The following is a 24,181-nucleotide window of genomic DNA, read 5'->3' on the forward strand; positions in this document are numbered from 1 at the left end:
CAGTTTTTTTCTTAGCACTAATCTTTTAATTGGCTTTATAGAAATGCAAAATTCTTGTCTAGAATTAAAGTACGCATCAAAATCTAGGTCATGGTGGTCGAATTTATATCGAAAACGAAAAAAAATTAATATTTTTTGTTATACGTGACGACCACCACATATAAATTCGACCACCATGACCTAGATTTTGATGCGTACTTTAATTCTAGACAAGAATTTTGCATTTCTATTGTAATGTCTTAGTCAGGATGTAATGAGGGATTAATGAGTGGGTGAACACGCGATTTATAAAACAGTCAGTATATATATATTTCACGTTAAAACTGAGCCCATTGCACGGACTCTTACACACGAAGGATACGTTGGGAAGATTACAGAGGCTTGAGCCCTCCAACGCACGTCTTTTCTTGTCGATGGTCTCACACAGACTCGCTTTTCGCTTCTCTTAACTTGCCTTCGCTTGGTTGAACATGTTCGTGCAAGTTCGCGACCGATGCCCGTTTTATGTCCATATATGGACATATCGTGATTCGCTTTATGACCATATATGGTCATCTCGTAGAATCTCATTAGCCAATCGTGGGCTTTCGCAATCGCGATGTATAGATATCGCCGCCAGCGCCCCTAACTCATGCGGCGATCACTCGGAGCTACAGGCGCGTGCATCCGCGCTGTCGATATCTTACAGTTCGGCCATGCTGGAATGACATTCGACCCGAATGTTGTACATTTCTTTTTAATACATAACTTAAACGCAATATCACAATATTAGATTATGCTTTTCACAAAACTTAAACATAATGACTTTATTTCAGTCTTTGGAATTTCATGACAAAATAAACGGTTTAACTTAATATTTAATATAACGATTATAAAAACGCAAGTTATAATTTTTGAGAACAAACTTATACATTAGACGGACGCTTCCACCTTAAGTGCCCATCTACAATAAGGTTTTTCACTAACTTTTGCTCCCGCACAGGGGAGCCACTGTGCCTGGTAGCTAACGGCGCAAATTTCAAAGCAGCGAAAGAATCAAAAAGAATTGTAATAATAATGAGTGGCGAAAAATACGCAAAGTGGTCTGTGGAAAAATTAAAAAAAGAGCTCCGTTCTCGGGGAGCAAAAGTAACGGGGAAAAAGAAGGATTTACAAGATCGGTAAAATAGATCGTCAATATAGGTTATTATGTCTAATATACTCTTTACCCGGCGAACCAAATTGTAACAGAGTTATTTCTGTTAATGAATGCGAACAAACATTATCGATTGACATACAGTCATAATATTTTTATTACAATACAGATTTTTCCCATTATATATGTTAACACGTGGTGTTTGAAACTCGCGCGGAATACTACCACGTTTGATATGGTGCTGCACTCTATGCCAGCTTTCACTGAAGAACATCATAGGTGTTTTAAACCCTTAAGCCCTAAGAAATTGACCAATCACAGTCGATTAAGGCCTTCACACATAAAATGCCGTAAGGACGTAAAACGTAAGCGTAAGAAATTCACCAATCAGAGTCGACTATTCCCCTCTTTAAGAGGGAAGAAGAGGGGAATAGTCGACTCTGATTAGTGGATTTCCTTACGATTTACGTCTTACGTCTTCCGTCGATTTGTGTGTCCGGGGCTTTATTCTCCTCAAATTCGACTGTGCGTGGTCACGTCTACCACACACCAACACGGCCATTTTGAGGGGCCTAGCACCCTAGCCCCTAGTTGGCCAGACTCTGGATTCTAGGGACTCTAGTCAGTGTGAGTGATCACGACTCACGAAAATTCCTTTGATTAGCTAATATCCCATCTTGAGAGCCCCCACCTGAAGATTAGCCAATCAGAGTACGTCTCTTTATATGGATACAGCCTGACAGCCTGAGGGTGCCTCCCCATGCAAGACGGAATCTCGGAAAACGGAATCTCGGAATCATTCTGATTGGTTAGTCCCATGAGGCTAACCAATAGCCTCAAGGGACTAACCAATCAAAATGATTTCGAGATTCCGTTTTCCGAGATTTCGTCCTGCATGGGGAGGCACCCTGACTAATGAATACCGGCCCTAGTCCTAGAGAAAAAAAACGTCAACACTCGATCGCGTGGGTCGAAAAATTCTATGTATATATGTATGTACATATGTATGTATGTACATATGTATGGACACTGTATATAGTGCAGTTTGTAACTACACGTGATTTATTCACCACCTGAAGTATTCAATGATATTTTTACAAACCTTGATCAATACGGCGTAACTTGGCACGCTTGTTTAAACCCTTAATTATTTAAGGTGCGTAATGAAACGTGTTTGTTTATTTAACCTGCGTCTAATAAACAAATGTTGACTTTATTGTTGGTTCCCTTCACGCGAATATCCGTCCATGCTTTATGTGTCGTTGATTTTACATTTTATCGCGACTAATATCGTCTTGGTTGATCACGTTTAACTAAACATGCGTGTTATAATGAAGACGTAATAATATTCGATACGTTATATTTGAATAAAGCTCGGTAAAAAGCTACGTATGTGTAGCTCGATGTATCACGTCCACGTCGTGTTGATTGTTTTCAATGGGCGCGTAATAAACACCATCAAGGCCCAAGGGCAACATCCATTATCCATCTGTATACGATAGAGATCCTCTTTATATCAGCATTTCTTTTCTAATATAAAGAAAAATCTCCCCTGCAACACAGTAATAAATACGAACGATACGAGTGATAAATAATCTCTTGAACAAATATTGCATATTTTTATATTGTTGTGTGTCAGATGTCTGGAAACAAGTGTCGTAATTGCGGATCTACCGATATTGAGACTGATCCGGGACGTGGTGATGCGATTTGTACAAAATGTGGTTTTGTACTGGAAGATTCGGTTATTATTAGTCAAACAACTTTTGAGGAATCATCCTCTGGTAAAGTAATGGTACTTGGGCACTTTGTTGCTAACGATAGCACAGGTAGCGCTACAAATTTCGGTGCACGTAAGTCATTTATATAATATTATACGTTGTACATTGTAAGTTTCTATTCTTTGAAAGATGGTAAAATATTCACAAGTATGGGTGTTTTGCTTGTAGCTTATTATGTTAATGGAAAAGAGTCTAGAGGAATTACCATACAAAATGCACGGAAAGGTATAACGCATATTTGCCAGCAATTACGGTACGTAACTTTTTATAATGTATTTGCGCAATGAAATAGAAAATATTTTATTGGACGATTATTTTTCATAAATCCGAAACTTGTGTATTTTAGCTTAAATCAAAATTGCATCGACACATCTGTCAATTTCTACAAAATGGCTTTGAATCATAATCTGACACGTGGAAGGAAACAAGCTCACAACCAGGCTGCCTGTGTATATATTACCTGCCGTATTGAACAAACTGAATGTATCCTTTTGGCAAAATAGCGTAAAAAAACAAAATGCATAATATTCCAATAGTGTGAAAAAGATTAATTCGAACCAATCTCGATTCTCATGTTTTTTCTAAGCGTGCAAAAATGTTTTTATCGAGTATTTACGCACGTGTGCACGCATTAATGCATACGTAGATTGCGTATCATCTCTATTAGGTTGTCCACGTAGAGCTCACGTTGAACAACCTACGAAAGATCAAGTATCAAGTATTGATTCTTAACAGCTTACATGTATGTATATATAGATATGCTCATCGACATCAGCGATATTCTTCATATTTGTGTTCATGAACTTGGACGGACGTACCTGCGATTTGCTCAAGTTCTACATATCAACATACCGACAGTGGGTAAGTAATTTGCATGATGTATAATTACATATAACATTTATTTTTCTCTCTTGCTCAATATAGTACGTGCACAATTAAAAACTCGCGCGCGTATGTATGTAAAAAGGATAATTTATCTCGAGAGATAAATAGAGACCGGTGTATGTATGTATGTATGTACAACGCGGTATATGAACGGGATAAATTTTGTTTATAGAACTAAAATATAATCTTGATAATAAACTCTCGATAATAATCTGTGTGAGTTTAATATATACCGGCATACATAAATTGATTTTTTTTTTATGAATGAATATATAAACTGCGAAATCACATCTGAAAGAATATCCAACATATATTATATTTAAAATATATTTAAATGAACTGACTGGTTGCAGTGAGCATTATTTTAAATTCATGTATCATACATGTGTATTATTAAAATCGATACTATAAATTAAAAACCTTAAATATATATATATATATATATATATATTATTTTACATATTTTATTCATAAAATTTCCACGTTTTAAAACTTTTATTTCTAAAAATAAAATCAGATTTTTTAAATTATAACATCGTAATATCTGAAAAAGAGACCGTAAGCGGTTACTTTTTAGACTTTTCATTATATTTGACATTCCGAGGATTTTTTTAGTTTTTTATACATTTGCTACAATAATAAAATAATACATCAGCGATAAAGTCGCAAAAAGATGTTGTGTATACTCGATATTTTTTAAAAGATTGCCAAGTTTCAGGATATTAAATTAAACACATTGATTACATTTAAACATATTTTCATAACGTCATTTAACAGTACTCACTTTATAATTACATGCGCAGTGACAAAGCATTTATTTACTTTTCACACATGGATTAGTTTAGATAATATCCTTTACATTAGGAGAGTATCAATATTTCAAGTATATTTAGTCAAAACGATATTACGCGCTCTCTGACACACAGACCTCTATTTTCTTTACACTCTATTATTATCCTAGATATATATTTACAATGTTTAAATAACCATCTTCTTTCGTACACTCGATACAAGACAAAAATCAACGTCATCGCGCAAATCAAGCAAAATGCTGCATCAGTTAGATATGCATAGAAAAATAGATGTGCTCTTTTCCTAAGGTATTTACACAAGTTTACCAACGAAACGGGTAGTGATAATGTACGGAAAAGATATTTTGGAAATTCTTGGAAATGTCACAACTAAATATATTTATTTACACGGCCAACAACGTTACGTAAACAGATATTAGAACGTCAAAAGTCTAGTACAAGCGTTCTAAATAACGAGACGTTAATTTTAAATATATATTACGTGTTACTTTCAACGTGCACAATATAACTGTACATATACTATCTTTGCCCTCTACGAAAATATACGTTCCAAGTGAATCACGTTAGTATCGCGCGTGCATATTAAAATTTGATATCGCTTTTGGATTTGAAACATTTTTATTTATAGCATTATATTTCAATCGCATATTCTTTAAGAAAATTACGTGACAATAATGTAATAGTACGTTTGGTGCGTAATCTAAAAATTTAAATAGATATATACAAATTTCAATGAATATACGTTCATCTCATTACGTAATTAACAGACACGAGACGTCAAATAAGATTCACGTAATATTTCTATCTAGGAAGAAGGATACGTTCGCTGAAACATCCGCAACATTATAACGTAACTGTATTTACAATATAATAGAAAAAATACTTTTCTTCAAGTAGAATCGATACGGTAGCTGTGTATCTGAAAATATTAGATACGACACATCTTGTTCTATTTATCTCTACGCGTAAGTATTATTCTTCAGACGTTCCCAAAAAGTGTACTCTATCTAGACGTTGAATATATTCCCGAATATTGAGTATTTGACAACTATTTCGATTTGAAAGAATATTCATATCTGACGTTAAATCTGAATACTTGTGAAATACACCGTCCTTCCTCTCACACACGTCTCGAGAACTTTATCCGCGCGGATTTTATTCCCACGGAATGATGAATGTTATCTAAATGTCTCTTTCGTGCAAGCCAGCAATTAAACCATAAGCTCTGTCGCGATCTTCTGTCAATCGTCGGATGGTGGCCCGTAGAAAATTAATTCGGGAATTTGTCCTCCTTGGACACCGGTACCGTTAGTGCTTTCGGAACTACACTGAAACTGAAAGTTTACACTGCCGACTGTCGCTTCCGACATACCTTCTTGACCGAAAAAACTCAGTTCCCCACCGTCTAATATTGCACTTGCCGTGTATGAACATTCTGGCTCGATTTGTATTGGATTCTCGAAATATACGTGAAACGTGTTACTCGAGCCGTCGGAGAAAAACTTGGTGTTATTCTCCGCCAGAACATTCCCGAGTCTCTTAAGTTCTATCTTGACGTTATAATCAGCAGCGCCGGATGAGCTTCCGTATAGCCCAAAACCCACCACAAATATTCTTTTATCAACACTGAATTGAATTGAGTCGCAACGACCTCTGTATCGCCATTGATTTGACCTATATGCGCAGGATTGGAATCTGTGACAAACCTGCAAATAATATGTATTTTTTTAATTATCCAAACGTGTAGCCAGTTATAACCAGTATTATATATATTTAATGCCAGTTATAGTCGGTATCGTGTGTATATTTAATGCCACGGATATCGATAGCGCGCCATCGTCCTAATATGTATCAACCATCAGCCTCTGTTTTAACCGTACTATATGATTATTTGTTAGAAACGGATATAGCAGATATTTATTTGAAACTTGCTCACACAAAGTCTCTTATCTTCTCGATAATAAAATGACATAATACAAATGCGACCCAGGGGTGAGGCGCTTTATATTTTGTAACTTTTCAACTATACTACGTGATTTTTTCACTTACCTGAGTTTTCAGCCCTTGACGTGGCTTGGTAGGAAAACAAAGTTGTGGCTTATTACTGGCCGTAAAGTGCAGAAACAAGTCGATTGTTTCTTGATGCGTTAAGATTCCTGTCTGTGCCGCACTATTTGCAAACTCTTCGAGATTCATAGCGGGAAGTCTAATTAAATACAAGGCAGATCCTAAAAATAAAAAAATATGTACACCCACATATACACGTGTACATTGATTCGTTTTGAAAAGAAAAACCGGCACTCTTACCCAACAATTGCCTTTGATTGGCGGGAATAGGCTCGAGATCTTGCCGTATGCATTCCGCTGAGGCCCATCTTAATGCAGCATCCCATATGTGGATTTCTTTGCAGTTTAGTGTCTCTCGAGATAAGACAGATTCGAGTGTATGAATATCAATATCCACAAAACCGTCAGATCTTAGGGCCATTTCTGCCTGTCACACACAATAGATTTGTATTACTTTATTAATATTGATGTTTGATCGCATATATAACATCATCGCTCATCCGTGTTACTTGATATAATATTGTTGTTTGATGGCTATAATGTATACATAATCATTTCAAAGGTGTAACCTGTGAATTATTTGTAATAAACCTTGAGAAAGCTTATGCATTTAATCAATATTTCACATATTATAATTTTATATAGAGTATAAACGTGTGTACGCTACATGGTATATATATTCCATCTTTTTCTCTCTTTTATATATACATATATATATGATATATATGCGCCGTCACGTTCTTCAAGATAATTTTTATACGATATTCGTATGGCATTATAGTACGTTGACAACTAAAATCTTTCCCTCTTCGAGTACGTCTCTTCGACGGAAAGGGAAACAGAAAGTCGCTCACATTTTTATTCTTATTTAACTTGTTCGCGTTAAGGCTTGTAATAAAGCTAAACAATATATATGATGTGTGTATGAAGAATTATGAATGGGTGTTGAAATATTACGTGAAATATTTTTATGAAAACGGCTATTAAGAGATAATAATAATAATATTAATAATAATAATAATAATTGATTATGGGGAAATTTAAAATCAGCGAAATATATAAATATTTCATAATACTAGTTGTAAAATATTTATATATTGTACATTATACATATATTGTGTGTGTGTGGAGGGACGTGTGTCGCTACAAAATCGGTCATAAAATATAATAAACATTTCCATTGTTTACTTGAAAAACGACCAATTTTATTCAACGTGCTTCGCCTTGATTAATCGTTACACTTGATACAAAATATGTGAAATTATTCTTGATAAAATTATTTAATATTAATAAATAACATTGTATATTCAAAAAATTTGCAGTCTTTTTCATAAATCAAAACAAACGTCAACTATAACGTAAACATGTGCTACATACATTTATATTGGTGTATAAACTCATTGTACTCGATAAAACGTTGTTTAAAAACAAAAAAATGTAGTAAAAATCTATCAAAACTATTCTTACACGGATTGATTGTTGAATAATGTAATCTTTTTAATGCTTGCCGCAATATATGTATATATTTAGAAAATCTGCCACGTATTTTTATTCGAAAAAAGGCTTAAAACACATACAAAAGTTGCATCACCCCGTGCGCACCTTCTCCAAAACTTATATTTACGTGAAACGTGAACATTAAAACTCGAACGCTATCATCAGGAGACACTACGCTATACTTTCAAGACATCCTTAAATAACGTAACGTGTACCGCGCGGGTACGTAACAATAGCATAAATGTCATTTTTTTTTTTTTTTTTTTTTTTTTTTTTTTTTTTAAATAAAAATCATTTATAGCGATCAACATTGTTATAATACAAATCCAGCTGTAAAAAGAATAAAAAACAAATAATAATATTTTTCCATTTAACCACGTTGCACGCACGTGTATCAAGAGATTCAATACAACTGAATATATATATATATATATATACACATATAAATCCATCGACTTTCGTTCACTTTTACTTAGCTGATTACTCGCGTGATATCTATATCTGTCGCTGTGCTAGAAACATTGTTATGGTTGCTTTTACCGCGCTCGTATTCGTCTATTAACGTATCCTGATACATGATATTTTGTGTGACTTCAATCTGATCTACGTTATTGTCCGGAAATAAAGGTTCACTTCGTGTTCGGAATAGCGAGAGAGACAAATGCTCATCCGCGAGGACGTTTGTACAACAATCATTTTCCGAGAGACTCAAACAGTGCGGCACTATCGATAATCCGCTCTTGAAACTTTCGCACGTGTCATCGTTCACGCCGCCGTTGCTTTTACATGCTGCACGTCGATATCGCAGCGTGTCGACGTTCGTGTCATAAACGCAAGAACGTAAACTCGAAATGTGCGTGACCGAGTCGCTAGAGGGTCGACTTGAGTAATCTTCGAGCGTTCTATCCAAGTTCTTGTCGCTCAAAGTAATGGTTCTTAGCGTCCGTTGCATTTGACTTACTTGTGCATCAATCACCTCCCAGCAACGTTGCATGAGATTGGGTTCTTCAAACAGGCGAGATTGACTCAGAAGCAGGCACGCGTTCTTCGCCGTGAGACTCGTTTCCAGATAATTGACACACGCCCGTGCCAAGTGTGGAACTATATATTTTTTCGCGACGTATAACGTCGCTAGAACTGTATCTGCTTCTAGCTGCACTTCGTCGCAATACATGTACCTAAAACAAAACGTATATCGCACGACCATTACAACACAAAGGACGACAACTTTCCGTATGACGCATAACGAATATCGACGAATATTATATAATGTACGTTTCTTCTGATCTTCCGATACGAATGGTTGTTTACTCTACCTGCGGTTTACGTCTTCTTTTAATAATATACGACAATATAGTTCCTAAGATCTAAGGATCTTGTTCAACAGACTTGTTCAACGCGAATATATAAAGAAAAGAATATCAATACGTTTAGATTTTATACATTTTGTTTGCCCGGTTGCGCTTACCTCAACAACGCGAGAAAGGCTGCTGGTTCAACGTCAGGCACTTCTATGTCTCTTTTATTTTCTGGTAACCCTCCGTAGAACATGGCATAAAATACAGAACTGCCAGTAGCGAGGACATATTTATGTGCTGGTATCGTTTGTGTGTGACCTATGGTATTGATATACGAGATGTGTATATAATATCTTTCTCTGAATAACGTGTACGAGTTGAAAGAGGAAGACGAAGGTAAAAACGTTCAACAAGTACCTGGACTGCCAACGATAAATATAATATCAGCCATAAGATGATTATTAAACATCGCCGCGTTTCGTTCTCGAACTGTAGGTTTTGTCGCTTGCCAATTGGGATCTTGGGTGCAATCTCCGGGTGATAGTAAATTTACGTGGGTCACGGGTGAAGATAAGGAAGACAGAGGCGATGCAGGAGCGCTCAATGGCTGATTCACGGTGATTCCTTCGCGTTGTAAGACGATAGACGAGGAGAGTGGACTCACCGATGGTGGTGAATCTGATGTATTACTTGGAGATTCCGCTAGAATTTAAAGAAAAAAGTCAACTTTCTATCACGTCACACACACAGATATACACATATCAAATATATTAAATATTATTAAAATTGAGAAACATCATCAGGGTGGAAACTTTTATTTTTCTGCAGAGACAAATTTTTGGCTGTCTGGTTTATTTATTTTCGTTTGTAAACTTAAATCTTTATTTTATTACCAACAACATTAACATATATACGTATAATTTTTTTTCTTGACGCATCTCGTAAAAATCATCGTAAAAATCCATTGAAAGATTTAAATTTCTCAAATTTCATTGTGTCGAAAATGTAATATCAAAAATTCAACAGAAATAACTTGAATAACTTGATGTGTGATACGTGTGTGTGTGGAGAGACGTGAGAGTTAAGGTTAGGTTATGTAAAGATCTCGAGTTTCTTCAGCTCCAAAATTTTCCGAGTATTTTGCGCACATTTGAGAGACACGTCCATCTCTCTCCTCCACGGGCTTTGAAATAAAGGCTGTAAATTTCGAAAACAAGGCATCCGTTATCTTGGACACAAATCGCATTGTTTACCGTCAGTATACATTATTTAGTATGTCGTCCAAAAGTTGCCAAATCCTCCGTCTTCCTGTTGCGATAATTTAGCGTAGTTTCGCGTTGATTTTCACCAAATTTTTATCTCATTGATTTCCGTATTTTTAATTAGTGTACGGATAAACAGAGTAACGAGCACCTTTTCGCGACACTGGCGTGAATGTGCATTGTGCACAGTGCATGGCGCGTGGCGACTGGCGACATTGGCGACGGCGTGAGGCCGTAAGGCGTAAACGATGCGTAAAGTACCTATACCTATACAGTGAGAAAATATAATTTCGCACTTTGTTTCGACCACCGACGACGTATAAGAAGCGCGTTCGCCTGGAGCGCGCAGAGATCCGCGCAGAGAAATTAACAGAGAAGTATAACGTACGTGCGAAATTACATTATAAAACTAGGTATCTATCCTTGTGTTCGTTTTTCTCATTACTGCATGGGTCAATATATTTGATTCATCTTTCTTTTATTCTGCTTGTCATGTACGTGGTTTTTTTTTCTGAATTTTAATTATGGCATGAAATAAATCAGTGTTTTTTGCAACTTTACTCTCTCGTTACGCAACTTTTAATAAAATTATGATTGTTTTCTTATAAGGAAGAATCAAATCATTTTTAATTTCTAAAGAAATTTAACAAAAATGGTAAAAATTGTAGATTCAGTAAGTCTCAAAACAGAAAAAAACCACACACACACACACACACACACAAATGTCAAAAGACCTAAGAAGCTTACAAAAGAATACTTGGAGAAGATTTTAATGCTATACCTAGCATCTCAAACACATATCTTGCAATGATTTACTCTCTTTTTCCTCATCTATTTCAAATCAAGGCTACCAAGTGACAAATGAGATAAAAAATAAAAATAAATCCTTGTAGTTATTTTTCACGTATCCATTCCTAGTTCAAAAATGATTTTGACATAAATAGATAGAAATATGTAGAAAATAATTTACTGTTAAAAAAATTGATATTTCACACTCTCCCCCTTTAATGGATGCTTTTCATTCAATAATAGAATCAGCACGTGTATCGAGCATATCTTTTCTCTTTTTTATTCAACTCTTAATCGATTGCATAACATATAAATGGAATCGATAATAAATTCACAATTTTTTTTCTTTATTATATGACAATTAAATCAACATAACGTAATGGAGTGAACTAAAATAAACTCAAATTAAGTTTAAAGCAGAGGTCCTCTCTCTCCCTCCCTTTCTCTTTTCTTCCCTTCCCTCTCCGCCTCCTTCTCCTCCTCCTCCTTTCCCTCTTTCATCACTCCGCGCTGTCACACGCACGCACGCACACACCCTCTCTCTCTCTCACCGTTCATCCAAGCATTGGTCTGTTTGACCGCGACGTTGTCCTGAAAACGCTTCATTGGCTTGGTAGAGATCTTCGAGTAGAGATTCGACATTGCCATCGTCGTCGACGTTCGAACGGTGGCGTCAGCTCAGCCCACGTTAGCCTTTCCCTTCCCGTCGTCGTAATCTCCTCTGGTGCGCGCGCGGTTCACAAAACTACTCCGAGTCACTCCGCGGGAGATCGTGCGCCGTCGGCTAAGCGGCCGCCATTTCCCATCCCATATGTATCATGTATGTATGCAGATGTAACAGATATATGTCTGTACCCTGTACGGCGCGGCGTACGGTAAAGGCGCTGCGCCGCTGCATTTCATTGGTCGAGCAGTGCCGCCACCGGCGCCACCCGCCATCCGCCACCGTTATCAATTATCACAACCATGTCGGTCGATAGCATGCAGTCATGAGAATATAGTCGATATAGGATCACTGAAATATACAGGATTCGAAAACAACTCTATTGTCCCGCAAATATCAAATTCCTGACTCGATTTTGAGATGATTTTTCCTGTAGCAAAATTTTCGCCGAAGCTTATTAGTTATCGAGTTATAAAAGGAAATAGTTATACCTATTAATTACGGGGGGTGCGGGTACAGGAGGTGGGCACTGGGCAGGGACGGCGCAACTTACCCGCGTCGCGGGCGCGCGTCACCGTCTCCGCGCTGGATGTAATCCGTTAGCGTGCATTCGCTTCGTACTTGCAAAGATAATACGTGATATACTTATATCGAGAATTTTTTATCGCGTCGATGCAAAGATAATCGGCTCGCGGAAGCGAGCAATGAGGCATCTATTGCGCGACCAGCTGTCGCGCCACCCCTGCCTACCTTTTGTATTCGAACTCGGCCCGCGTAATCCGTAATGACTGCGTTCGGAAATGTCACCCGGGTATACTGCTCCCTTCTCCTTCTAACTCGCTGAGATAGAAAGAGAAGGGAGTATATATAATACTCGTGTGCACTCGGGTCACTCGCGGGTGACGTTTTCGAACGCAGCCAATGCGTCTATTGCGCGACTATTAAAATGTTAAAAACAACAATTTTTTAAACTGGGAATGATGTACGCTTTAAAATGACTATTTAAAATATATGAAGAAGAAAAAGCCATGTACCAAAAGCGATGTACCATCGCTACATCAATAATATAAAGTATATAAACAATGATTTTGAAACATCGACTACATTACTTTTTCGTATATTTCTATTTCGTGAAAACAAACAGATAATGGCTTCTGCTCACAGGAGACGCGGAAACGCTTGCCGCGCGGCAAGCGTTTCCGCGTCTTGTGGACAGAAGCCATAAGCGTATATGTTCGTATGCATATATGCATATTAAAAGCTGAAAGAGTTGAAATACGTCCTATGTGTACATATATACATACGTAAATGCGACATATTAATTATTTGAATGAGAAAATAAAATATTAGGAGAATATAAAGCTTTTCATTTAATATCTAGGATGAAACAAATTATATGACACTAATTATATATTCTTATATTCTTCATAACACATGTAAATTTATTTTTTTATCTGTCTCGTTTAGATCCTTGTTTATACATCATGAGGTTTGCGCACAAGCTTGAATTTGGTGATAAAACTCACGCCGTGTCCAATACGGCTTTAAGAATCGTTCAAAGAATGAAAAGGGATAGTATTCATAGTGGTCGTAGACCATCAGGTCTGTGTGGTGCAGGTATGTGCAGTGGTAAACATGTATCAATATGACAATATTTTTATTATTTATTACACACACACACACACACATATATATATATATGTGTATATATTTGTATTTTCTCTGCAATAGCATTATTAATAGCTGCGCGAATACATGAATTCAGTAGATCAACTGCTGACATTATAAAAATTGTCAAGGTACACGAATCGACCCTACGTAAAAGGTAAGACATATCTTCTAGACAGATATTCATTTATATCCACATTTAATATTTCTGTAATAGCATCCATGTATATGACGGATGTCTTTCTCTCTCTTCTTTCATTTATAGATTGATAGAATTTGGCGATACACCATCTAGTGGGTTGACATTAGATGAATTTATGACAGTGGATTTGGAGGAAGAACAGGATCCTCCAGCATTTAAAGCAGCCCGTAAAAAGGATAAGGATCGTTTACAAAGAGTAAGAATCTCTTTTCTTAAACTGTAATATTTTCTGCTTGAAAGTCTTTTAATCGAATTATCTTATATAATATTTTATATGATACTTTTACATTCTAATGATATTTCTCTTTCTAGTTGGAAAACATACATATGGAAATAAGTGAGCTGCAAGCGGAAATTGATAGACAATTAGAAGATTATAGAATAGGGAAAGGAAAAAAACGGAAAGATGGTAATTTTGGTTTATAACATACATTACTTAATAACAATAAACACAAAAAGAACAACTACGTTATTTAGACATACGAAAGATAAACTCTTCAGAAGGAGAGGGTATACTTGAGAGATATTTCAACGTATATTTCCATTTCTTCCAACGTAAAATATGTGAAATATCTAAATATACCTAAAATATATTTTGATACACTTTTCGATACGTTTGTTTTAATATCTCAACACTTGTACATATGTATAATGACGAGAGAGGAATTGATTAATATAAAAAAAAACAACTACTATACCAGGTACACGTGTATATTGAAATTCCATTTATCTATGTACATACCTACAAGGAATAGAGTCGTCACGTGATTTCTCTCATCATTTTTTTATAAAAGTAATCAAGTGTCATGGTAATAGTAGTAGTACGTTAAACATATAGTTATCAAAAAGTGATTTTACGAGATATACAAGACTACAAAATCCTATCCTCCTCAAAACGGAACACGGTTGAAACTGAATACGTGTATTTCAATAACCATTACTTTTGAATATATTTCCGACTTATTCCGTTACTTACGTTATACTACGCTCACCCTATTTATATACACGTGTATTAGTACGTGTTTTACGGTATATCTTTTGCAGCATCTTTTATAGAGAGCGAGGACGCAGATAGATTTATTCGGGAAAGTAACTTGAATATAATCCAACAATATGTTGAGAACAATATTGATGATCCTGATGAGAAAGTTGGAGATGCTGTTTTAGATGAAAATAATACTTCACTTATAACTGGGTTAGGTAAGCATATATATGTGTCTATATATAAATACGTACATTACTTTATATTTTATTATCAACATATTTATAATTTTTTTTATGCGTCGCATGCAGGTCCGGATATAGCATCTATGATGTCTGCGAACGATCATTCGAATGAACCCAAGGAGAAGGATAGTACGTTCGAAAATGTAAGACGTATCCTTTTTATTCTCGTTGAGTTGACGTATAACGTACGCGTCCAACTATAAAGCGCAATATTTCATTAAATACTTGCAAGGAAATACGAACATTGTGGATAGATTAAAATCAAAAACACATATCTCTTTTTTATACGTATTTTCTTCTTAAGCACGTTAACGTATTCGCCGCCAAGGGACGTTACCTGATTTTCCGCGTCGTGAAAAATATGTTGATTTGAATAACGAAAAGAACCATGAGATATCAAAGGTTATTCTTTCTATTTATGGTGTATTCAGATTTTTTGAAAATGTTCCATTTTGCGTGTATTTTCTTATTAGATTCATATTTGAACGTATTTAAATCTATTGACTCACACCGTTGTTCATTCTTTGAATATACAAAACACTTTAGCGGGCTATACTGTTTTCAGGCTTCTTCGGAAATCTATACGAATGATATCGATGATGATGAATTAGACAGCTATATTCTTTCGGAAAAAGAATCGCAATCTAAATCTGCCCTTTGGAATAAAATAAATGCTGATTATCTTGTTCAACAAAAAGAAAAGGAAGAAAAACGTTTAAAGGAAAAAGAAGAAGGTAAACCTGAAAAGAAGAGAAGAAGAACGACCTCGAAAAAACATAAAACTCCCGCGAATACTGCGGGTAAGTTGATCTCTCTCTCTCTCTCTCTCTCTCTCTCTCTCTCTCTCTCTCTCTCTCTCTCTCTCTCTCTCTCTCTCTCTCTCTCTCTCCCTCTCTCTCTCTCTCTCTCTCTCTCTCTTTTCCTCTCTCCCTCGCTCTCTCTCTCTCTCTCTCACTCTCTCTCTCTCTCTCTCTCTCTCTCTCTCTCTCTCTCTCTCTCTCTCTCTCTCTCTCTCTCTCTCTCTCTCTCCCCCCTCTCTTCTCTCTCTCTCTCTCTCTCTCTCTCTCTCCCCCTCTCTCTCCCCCGCCCCCGCCCCCTCTCTCTCTCTCTCTCTCTCTCTCTCTCTCTCTCATCTATATATTTTTTTATTGACATATTTATACGTTATTAAGCCCTCTTCCATTCTTCTCTCCATTAGGCGAAGCAATCGAAAAAATGCTGCAGGAAAAGAAGATATCCTCCAAGATTAATTACGAAGTGTTGAAAAATCTAAACAATCAACAACAAAATAATCAAGAGTTACCAATCACAAAGACATCGTCCGAGTTTGACACGTCAAGTTTTAAGAAACCGTTAGTACAGATTATTTTACACGTATGTCATTAAATCGCGTGTCAAGTACACGATAATTTTTTTTCTTTTTTGTACACGTAGGATAACGGTTACGTCTACACTAAAGTCAGCAGAGGCTTTGTTAATAAAAAAATACCGTTCCATTAAGCCAAATACTCAACAACTAAAGAAAACATTGGATAAAACATTAGATGGTAAAACACCTAAAAAAGAAGATGAGGACGTCACGAAGAAAGAAATCACGTCAATGGAAACGGATACACCTATAGTGGACACATCTGAAATCGGTTGTGTAATCTTTATCTTCCTTTAGAATATCTTTATTTTATCATGGATTATCATATACAGTAGTACTAAATGTCCTGCATAGACACTTTATTATTTATCTATTTTTCGTGCAGTATATGAAACGGACGATTACCTTGATGAAGAAGAACCTGATGCTACGGAAATGTCACTTGGACAGATGCTCGAGTCTCATGCAACATCCGAGGGCGAATTTTGCGACGATGGTTACGAGTACGAATAAAAACCTAAATGTTCACATAATTTTTTTTTATTTTATTATTTATTCGTATTATTATAAAAGTAAAAACGTCGTAGAAAAATGTTAGCGTGTAATCTAAAAAAGTGACTCATTTTTTAAATACGTATCTTGTAATAATACAACCACGTTAACGCTGCATCGGTCATATCTCATTAAATTTTTCCATTTTGGTATTTCCTCTTGTATTATACATATATCGCGCACAATAGCATGCATGAGAGATCAACCAATCCAGAGTACGTCCGTTGATTCCGTTCCGTTTGTCTGAGTATGGACTGGTGTGGATAGCCTTAACTTTTGGTTCTTATTGGCTTCTGCACACAGGAAGCGCGGCAAGTGTGTTTTCGCGCTTAGTTTTCGCGTCCTGTGGGCAGAAGCCATTATGCCGGAGCCCGACCTGCGCCTGGCTCCTGATTGGTCACCGCAGCATTTGCCGGAGCTCGCCGCATCGGACGAACCCAGCCATAGAACGCGATAACACGCTAGGGAATAAACACGTTACTGTTGCAATGGCCAATCAGACTTCTGTTTTTCTGGAAATAACAATACGTAGTGGAAGATGATTGGCTACTGCGTTGTTTTACACGTATATACCGAGATGTATGTGCGTATGTTTGTATCTCTTTCTTTCCCCCGCCCCTCTCCTTTCTCCTTCTTCCCTCTTCCATCACTTCTCCTTTTATTATACTTTCTAGAGTATTTTATATCCATATTCCAACGAAAAGTAATAAGGCTTTATAGCTTCTTATGATGCCCTTCACCTTATATTGTGCATTTAATCATGCGAGGAACAAATAATCGGATAAAATGTACGAATCGATCTGTGGTGCAAAATTTATCCGCAAAGAGCTTTAAATGAACGAGTAAGTCCAACTTGCATTTTATATACTTTCGAGTATATTTATAAAAATGTTGAAATCTCATTCGGATATAACCGCTGTTACAGTGGCACATTATTTTATTTTATATTAGTATGTTTGTACGTATGTACTTTTGGTTTCGTATAATTCAGGTTTTATTTAACAGTTAACGATTTTATTGCCAGTTACAACAACCAACAACAATGCATTATCGAGACATTAAGTAAAGTGAAAGCTCGTGATTTTTCTATAAACGAGAATTTTGACGACACTAACGAGAGATCCAACGTTAGGATTCTGTTGTACATGTCTCCTTGTCTAAATATATTAGAGTAAACTTGTAATTATGAAAACAAAAAAGAGAGATTATTTATATAAAGTCATTCTGCGTAACGGCATGCTAACATGCTGGCTAGATGCATTTGTCAATGATGATAATCGGATCAAATAACGATTTTATTAGTTAATGTATGCTGACATTTCTTATTTCAATAGCTGTGACAAAGAAAAGAGACTTTTGGATCGTACATTTTGTATATTGAGACAAAATATATCTTTCAACTACGTTCGACTAATATATTCATTTTCCTACTAATAAATTATTATCTTTCACGGATATTGTTCAAACATTTGACAGGTCTTTTTTAATTATACATTTTTACCTATATTTCAGGGAATATTACGTTAACGTGTGCCACAATACATATATATAAATAAACGGAATATTTTCTATTAAAATGTTTCCTAGTATCCAGAAGAAGGACTGTAGAGTCCTGGATTTAGTACGTCAAAGAGAGATACAAGTAAGTTGTTCTCAAAGTGATATTTTAGTACACTGTTGTTTGTAATGTATTTTATGATTGTATGTATTATATATACGTTTAATTATAATACAGGATTCAGTGACACATACAATTCTACAAAAGCTGCATGTTACTGAAAACTTAATATCACGTCTTGGTTTGGAAAAGGAATTGAATGGTCACTCGGGATGCGTCAATTGTTTAGAATGGAATGAAAGTGGACAGTATGTATCGCGATGTTGTGCCACGTTACATTCTTGGTTTCGAGGCACGGATTTATTTACGTGATTATTGCGCGATATCTTATTTGTACACAGAGTCCTCGCATCGGCATCGGATGACAAAGACATTATATTGTGGGACCCTTTTCGTTATGAAAAAAAATTGGTACTTCATTCGGGCCATCGTGGAAATATTTTCTCTGTAAAGGTGACGTAATATCGTACGCTATTCCTTCCGCAACATTGTTGTTGATGTATAACTTTATATGAAATAATATTAATATGTCTTATAGACAAACGTATTGGGTGTATCTCTCCGACTTTAGCTAGACTCGGCAAACAAAATTATTGTGTTTTTGCAAAATTATTCTAGCATACGTTACAGCATAAAATATATTATTTTCAACACTTCTCGCGAGATCTTTCGTTTTGACATTCGTCATATTTGCTTTTAGTTTATGCCAAAATCAAATGACAGTGTACTGGTGTCAGGTGCGGCGGATTGCAGGATTCGGGTGCACGATCTCATGCTCTCCGAACCGATATTCACGTGTAAATGCCACAAGCAGCGTATCAAGCGTATCGCTACCGCTCCAAGTATACCATTTTTATTTTGGAGCGCGGGCGAGGATGGTCTCTTTTTGCAATATGACATTCGTACACCACACGTATGCAAGAGTACGGATCACAGCGTACTCGTGAATCTGGTATACCATACGGGTTGTTACGCAGAGGGCAAATGCATCGCTGTAAACCCGAGGAGACCCGAACTGATAGCCATCGGCGCTAACGACGCTTACATTCGGATGTATGATCGACGAATGATAAAACTCTCGCAGGTGATTCACGTTATTCTTCGTCTCGAGATGCCACCAAGTTTCACACGTACAACTAAACATTTTTTACATCATATAGGTTCCACCATCTCCCTCTATACATGATACGTCGAATGGGGCAAATATCAGCACATATCGAGCAGGCAAAGGTGATCCGGATGATAATATTCCACTGGGTAGCGCGCAGTACTTTATCGCGGGTTTGTTCCTACAGAGATAGCAGAGATGCGCTCCTTTTATCCCTATATTTTCCTTTTCCGCTAAATATTACACCATCGCTTTAACTTAAACAGTTATTCGATCTAATGTCGAACAGGTCATCTCCGCTCTCGTGACGGTACCAGGAGTATTACGACCACCTATTTGACATTTAGTGACGATGGAAATGAGCTACTTGTGAACATGGGTGGAGAACAGATTTACCTGTTCGACATCAACGATCCGAACAGTTCGAAAACATTTTTCGGTTCATCATGGAAATATCCAGGTACGTGGCCATGCTTCTGTTGTACGTGTCATGCAAGTAGAACGTACTGTTGCATATATGCTACGTAATACCTCCCTTTTAATAGGATCGTTTGAGCGAGATCAAAAACTTGATGAGTCGTGCGTGAAACAGAACGACGTAGATGATACGGGAGATTTTGTAGACAAAAATGTTAAGGTATTGCCACCGCATGTTGAAGAAATAAAGCGCCTAGTAAGTCTGTACAGAATTATTTCTTATGCACATGTATAAACAACAAGTGTCTTGATGTGAAACATATTTCTTTATATGTTAAAAACATACAAGCATAAAAACGCTCTACAAGCATGGAAAGTCGGACTTGACGTGGAGATGTTGTGAAAAATTACAACTCCACCCAAACATTCTTTTATCCATTTTATGATTTTTTCACTTGTAGGTTTCATGTTTTGCATCATCTTTTTGTAATACATTTTGATTGTTGTATTTAAATATTTTTAAGGTAAAAAAACGAGAGAGAGAGAGAGAGAGAGATCAGAGATACATATGAAAGTTATACAGAGTATTGAGCAGATTTTTAAACAAGTTTGAATTTATAACGCTACGTTTAACACGATGCTTTCTTTGGTTAACAGGCAAACGAGGGTTTTGAGCAACAGAAATATTCACTAGCGATTAATTTGTATAATAAAGCGATCTCAAACTGTCCAACGGCAGCGGTATTGTTCGCTAATCGAGCAGCTGCTTATATGAAACGCGCTTGGTAACTATTCTCGCTGATAACAGTATGTATAAGATAAATACGTATAAAATTATGTATTTACATATATATAAGTGTCCGTAATTGTGATATTCCTAGGGATGGCGATATTTACGCTGCTTTACGTGATTGCAAGACAACATTGCTTCTCGATCCAGAACACGTGAAAGCTCATTTTAGGTAAAACCAATATACACTAACGGTTATACGTGAAGACGTTGAGTGAATGTTCACGCGCGACGCGAGATAGGTCATATATGTGAACGTCTTCCATCTTTACAATGGCTTATAGTTTACACCGATCTCTTGATACGCGTATTAAATAGTATATTTGAGTTGATCAGCCAATAATCAAACTACGTTACTACTTATTTACTATTTAATACGCGTATCAAGTGTGATCGGTGTAAACTAGGCCACGTTCAACTACAGTTTATATCAAAAACTTGCATCTTTATATTTGTATTTTCAAGTAGCTTAGCACATTAGTATACCATTAATATTCTCAACTCTTCACGTTAACCTTTTATATTTAAATGAACAAATATTATTTATGTATTATTGAAATCCATTAATGTAATACATTATTTACACGTGTGTATAGATTGGCACGTTGCTTGTTTGATTTAAATCGATCGATTGAAGCTGATAAGGTGCTCAAGAATTTTCAACACAAATTTCCAGAATATGCGTCTAATTCAGCATGCAGAGCATTGAAGATGGACATAAAAGAAGCTATCGATGCCGGTAAAACTATTATATTTTAATTTTATTCTTTCTATATAAAAATACTGTAAAAATTAAAAATGTATACATATACATACATTTACGTAGCGTTAATACGGTACACCACTGATAAGATTTAAATGGTCTTGTGGGAACGCGTGCACGTGTTAATATTTGAACAGTTAATGTATGTCATATAAATATTTGGACACGTAGTTTATAATACTCTATTAAGCTTATAGTTTATTGTTATTCAGACAATATTTTATGTTTATTTATATATCATAAAGATGATATTGCACAATCTCCAAATGAACTTGTTTAAATATTTACAACAGTTTACATACGTGAAATCGATAATGTCTTTGCTTTTTAGTAGAGTTCGTGCCGGTTATTTACTTGATTAACGTATAAAAATTTATGTGAAATTTAGTCTCTAATAAATATCTCGTTGCTAATACTTGGAAATGAGTTACGTTTCACGTATTATCCGTTAGGTAAAGATATCACGCAAACCAGGCAGACATTTCTTCCCCTATCGGAGTATGAGCAAGAATGGAGACGCAATACGATCGACTACAAAATGAGATTTTGTGGTCATTGTAATACTACGACCGACATAAAAGAGGCAAATTTCTTTGGAAAGTAAGCAAATTTGTAAACAGCAATATACGTATAGCAGCTAACAGTTACGTCACGTTCTGAAATCTACATTATTTGCATAAAGTTTGTCTTTTGTTAATCGTGTTAATGTAAAGTTAACTTTCTTTTCAAGCAATGGTCAATATATAGTGGCTGGATCGGATGATGGTTCCTTTTTTATTTGGGATCGTAATACTACCAATATCGTACGCGTGTTGCGAGGAGATGAAAGAATCGTTAATTGCTTACAACCACACCCATCTATGTGCTTGTTAGCTACCAGCGGCATTGATCCAGTAATCAGATTGTGGAGTCCATGGCCAGAGGTAAATCATATCTTTTGATTTTTTTTCTTCATTTAATCCGTGCATATGCAGTAAATATACTTGTATATACGCGCGCGCGCGCATGTTGTTATAATCTAATATACGTATACTGCTTACGTAGTTGACTTACCTATTTTTATGATTATTCAAATAATCTATTTCAACAAAAATTGAAGAGCTGAGCGAGGAGAAAAGGGAAGAAAGGGGGGGCCTATAATCGAAAGCTCATTTTTATTTCGATCGATAGTTCAAAAGATATAACACTTTTCTAAAAGTTCAAAAAGTTGGAATTTAGAAGTTTCTATATAAGCTATATCTTGTTCTTAATCTTGATCAAATGGTTAAAAGTAAACAAAAAAATTAAAAAAGAATTAACAAACAAACCGCAGCTATTCATATATGCTAAAAGGAAAAGATTTCTATGCATAATAAAGTTTATTTTTCTTTGGCAATCAGTTTATTGTAAAGTAACTGTTGACGTACTAAAGATAACGTTATGCATAGACACGTGACGAAAATGTATGGAATGCAAAGATGCTTTTTGTTACGATTCCAGAAACCTTCGGGTACCTCTTTGTACATTTTTGTCACGTGTGCTTGTGGAAAATATCACGAAACAGAGGCATAATATAAACTAAGCGAAAACTTAATTAACAACACAGGACTCGAAGATACACACGCAAAAAATATTGCAACGTCTATTAATTTAATCTTAATTTTGACACACACACACACACATACGCATACACACACACATATATATATATATATATATATATAATACGTGCATGTATATTGCAGGATGGTAGTGTGAATGAAAGAGAAATTCAGAATCTAGATGACGCCGCGTCAGCCAATCAAATACGCATGAACAGTGATCCATTTGAATTAATGCTCATGAACATGGGATACAGATTTCCCGTTCCCCAGCACGAATTTAGCGACGAGGACAGTGAGGACCAGCATGATCAGCCAATAGCACCAGCTTTAAATTGTAGACCAAGCTAAATTTTGCAAGAGACACACACACAGAGAAAGGATTACGTATTAACAGTGGCTAGATACGTGAGAATTTATCTCAACATGCGTATTATAATCTGTCACACTGTTATTTCAATCTTAATTATTTATTTTCTTCTTTCACGGACATGTCTCGAAGCACTTTTGTTGTATAATAATCTATCAAGCCAAAGCATCTTGACAAGATCGAGGGCGAAATAGAATCTTATTTGCCAGGCGTTGTGGATATATATTGTTAAGAAATGCGAAAAACTTGAACAAGAATTATTATATTTCAAGATTCTTATAAGATGTAGTTAATAATATATCATGTTATATCTCTTTGTATAAAACG

The 24,181-nt window shown here is 35.9% G+C and overlaps 3 protein-coding genes across 5 annotated transcripts; 2 read left to right on the forward strand and 1 right to left on the reverse strand.

The window, feature by feature from the left end:
* Positions 1–2,133: 2,133 nt before the first annotated feature.
* Brf (Brf RNA polymerase III subunit) lies at positions 2,134–17,360 on the forward strand. 2 transcript variants are annotated; one of them, XM_071792313.1, is made up of 15 exons: positions 2,134–2,291; positions 2,775–2,988; positions 3,085–3,169; positions 3,263–3,399; positions 3,673–3,777; positions 13,658–13,807; positions 13,922–14,015; positions 14,124–14,256; positions 14,373–14,469; positions 15,105–15,260; positions 15,354–15,430; positions 15,853–16,087; positions 16,486–16,639; positions 16,722–16,927; positions 17,042–17,360. In XM_071792313.1, exons 2-15 carry the CDS (start codon positions 2,775–2,777, stop codon positions 17,167–17,169), a joined length of 1,971 nt encoding a protein of 656 aa, XP_071648414.1. In that variant the 5' UTR covers positions 2,134–2,291; the 3' UTR covers positions 17,170–17,360. The 2 variants fall into 2 exon arrangements, with proteins under 2 accessions (XP_071648414.1, XP_071648416.1); XM_071792315.1 differs by lacking the exon at positions 2,134–2,291 and adding an exon at positions 2,422–2,697.
* Positions 4,368–12,336, reverse strand: Lute (BTB/POZ domain containing protein 3 lute). 2 transcript variants are annotated; one of them, XM_071792316.1, is made up of 7 exons: positions 12,078–12,336; positions 9,893–10,177; positions 9,646–9,793; positions 9,139–9,355; positions 6,921–7,107; positions 6,663–6,841; positions 4,368–6,319 (listed from the first exon to the last, which is right to left on the reverse strand). In XM_071792316.1, exons 1-7 carry the CDS (start codon positions 12,172–12,174, stop codon positions 5,855–5,857), a joined length of 1,578 nt encoding a protein of 525 aa, XP_071648417.1. In that variant the 5' UTR covers positions 12,175–12,336; the 3' UTR covers positions 4,368–5,854. The 2 variants fall into 2 exon arrangements, with proteins under 2 accessions (XP_071648417.1, XP_071648418.1); XM_071792317.1 differs by lacking the exon at positions 12,078–12,336 and adding an exon at positions 10,729–11,203.
* A 483-nt stretch (positions 17,361–17,843) lies between the features above and the next one.
* Positions 17,844–24,179, forward strand: Adp (WD and tetratricopeptide repeats 1). The gene is made up of 14 exons (XM_071792312.1): positions 17,844–18,050; positions 18,721–18,850; positions 18,944–19,074; positions 19,168–19,279; positions 19,527–19,910; positions 19,987–20,107; positions 20,224–20,394; positions 20,480–20,607; positions 21,009–21,136; positions 21,233–21,313; positions 21,738–21,880; positions 22,357–22,504; positions 22,635–22,827; positions 23,629–24,179. Exons 2-14 carry the CDS (start codon positions 18,785–18,787, stop codon positions 23,833–23,835), a joined length of 2,013 nt encoding a protein of 670 aa, XP_071648413.1. The 5' UTR covers positions 17,844–18,050; positions 18,721–18,784; the 3' UTR covers positions 23,836–24,179.
* The last annotated feature ends 2 nt before the right edge of the window (positions 24,180–24,181 follow it).

This window comes from Temnothorax longispinosus, chromosome 11, assembly GCF_030848805.1.
Source record: "Temnothorax longispinosus isolate EJ_2023e chromosome 11, Tlon_JGU_v1, whole genome shotgun sequence".
In the NCBI taxonomy this organism is placed as follows: Eukaryota; Metazoa; Arthropoda; class Insecta; order Hymenoptera; family Formicidae; genus Temnothorax; species Temnothorax longispinosus.

Excerpts from the sequence above, each read along its gene's own strand:
- Brf (XM_071792313.1), top strand. The coding sequence starts at position 2,775 with ATGTCTGGAAACAAGTGTCGTAATTGCGGATCTACCGATATTGAGACT. Across the intron at positions 14,470-15,104 it reads AGGAAAAAAACGGAAAGATG|CATCTTTTATAGAGAGCGAG; the intron begins GTAATTTTGGTT and ends TATCTTTTGCAG. Across the intron at positions 16,088-16,485 it reads AACTCCCGCGAATACTGCGG|GCGAAGCAATCGAAAAAATG; the intron begins GTAAGTTGATCT and ends TCTCTCCATTAG.
- Lute (XM_071792316.1), bottom strand. The coding sequence starts at position 12,174 with ATGGCAATGTCGAATCTCTACTCGAAGATCTCTACCAAGCCAATGAAG. Across the intron at positions 9,794-9,892 it reads ATTTATCGTTGGCAGTCCAG|GTCACACACAAACGATACCA; the intron begins GTACTTGTTGAA and ends TCAATACCATAG. Across the intron at positions 9,356-9,645 it reads GCCTTTCTCGCGTTGTTGAG|GTACATGTATTGCGACGAAG; the intron begins GTAAGCGCAACC and ends GTTTTGTTTTAG.
- Adp (XM_071792312.1), top strand. The coding sequence starts at position 18,785 with ATGTTTCCTAGTATCCAGAAGAAGGACTGTAGAGTCCTGGATTTAGTA. Across the intron at positions 19,280-19,526 it reads GAAATATTTTCTCTGTAAAG|TTTATGCCAAAATCAAATGA; the intron begins GTGACGTAATAT and ends ATTTGCTTTTAG. Across the intron at positions 20,395-20,479 it reads TTCATCATGGAAATATCCAG|GATCGTTTGAGCGAGATCAA; the intron begins GTACGTGGCCAT and ends CCCTTTTAATAG.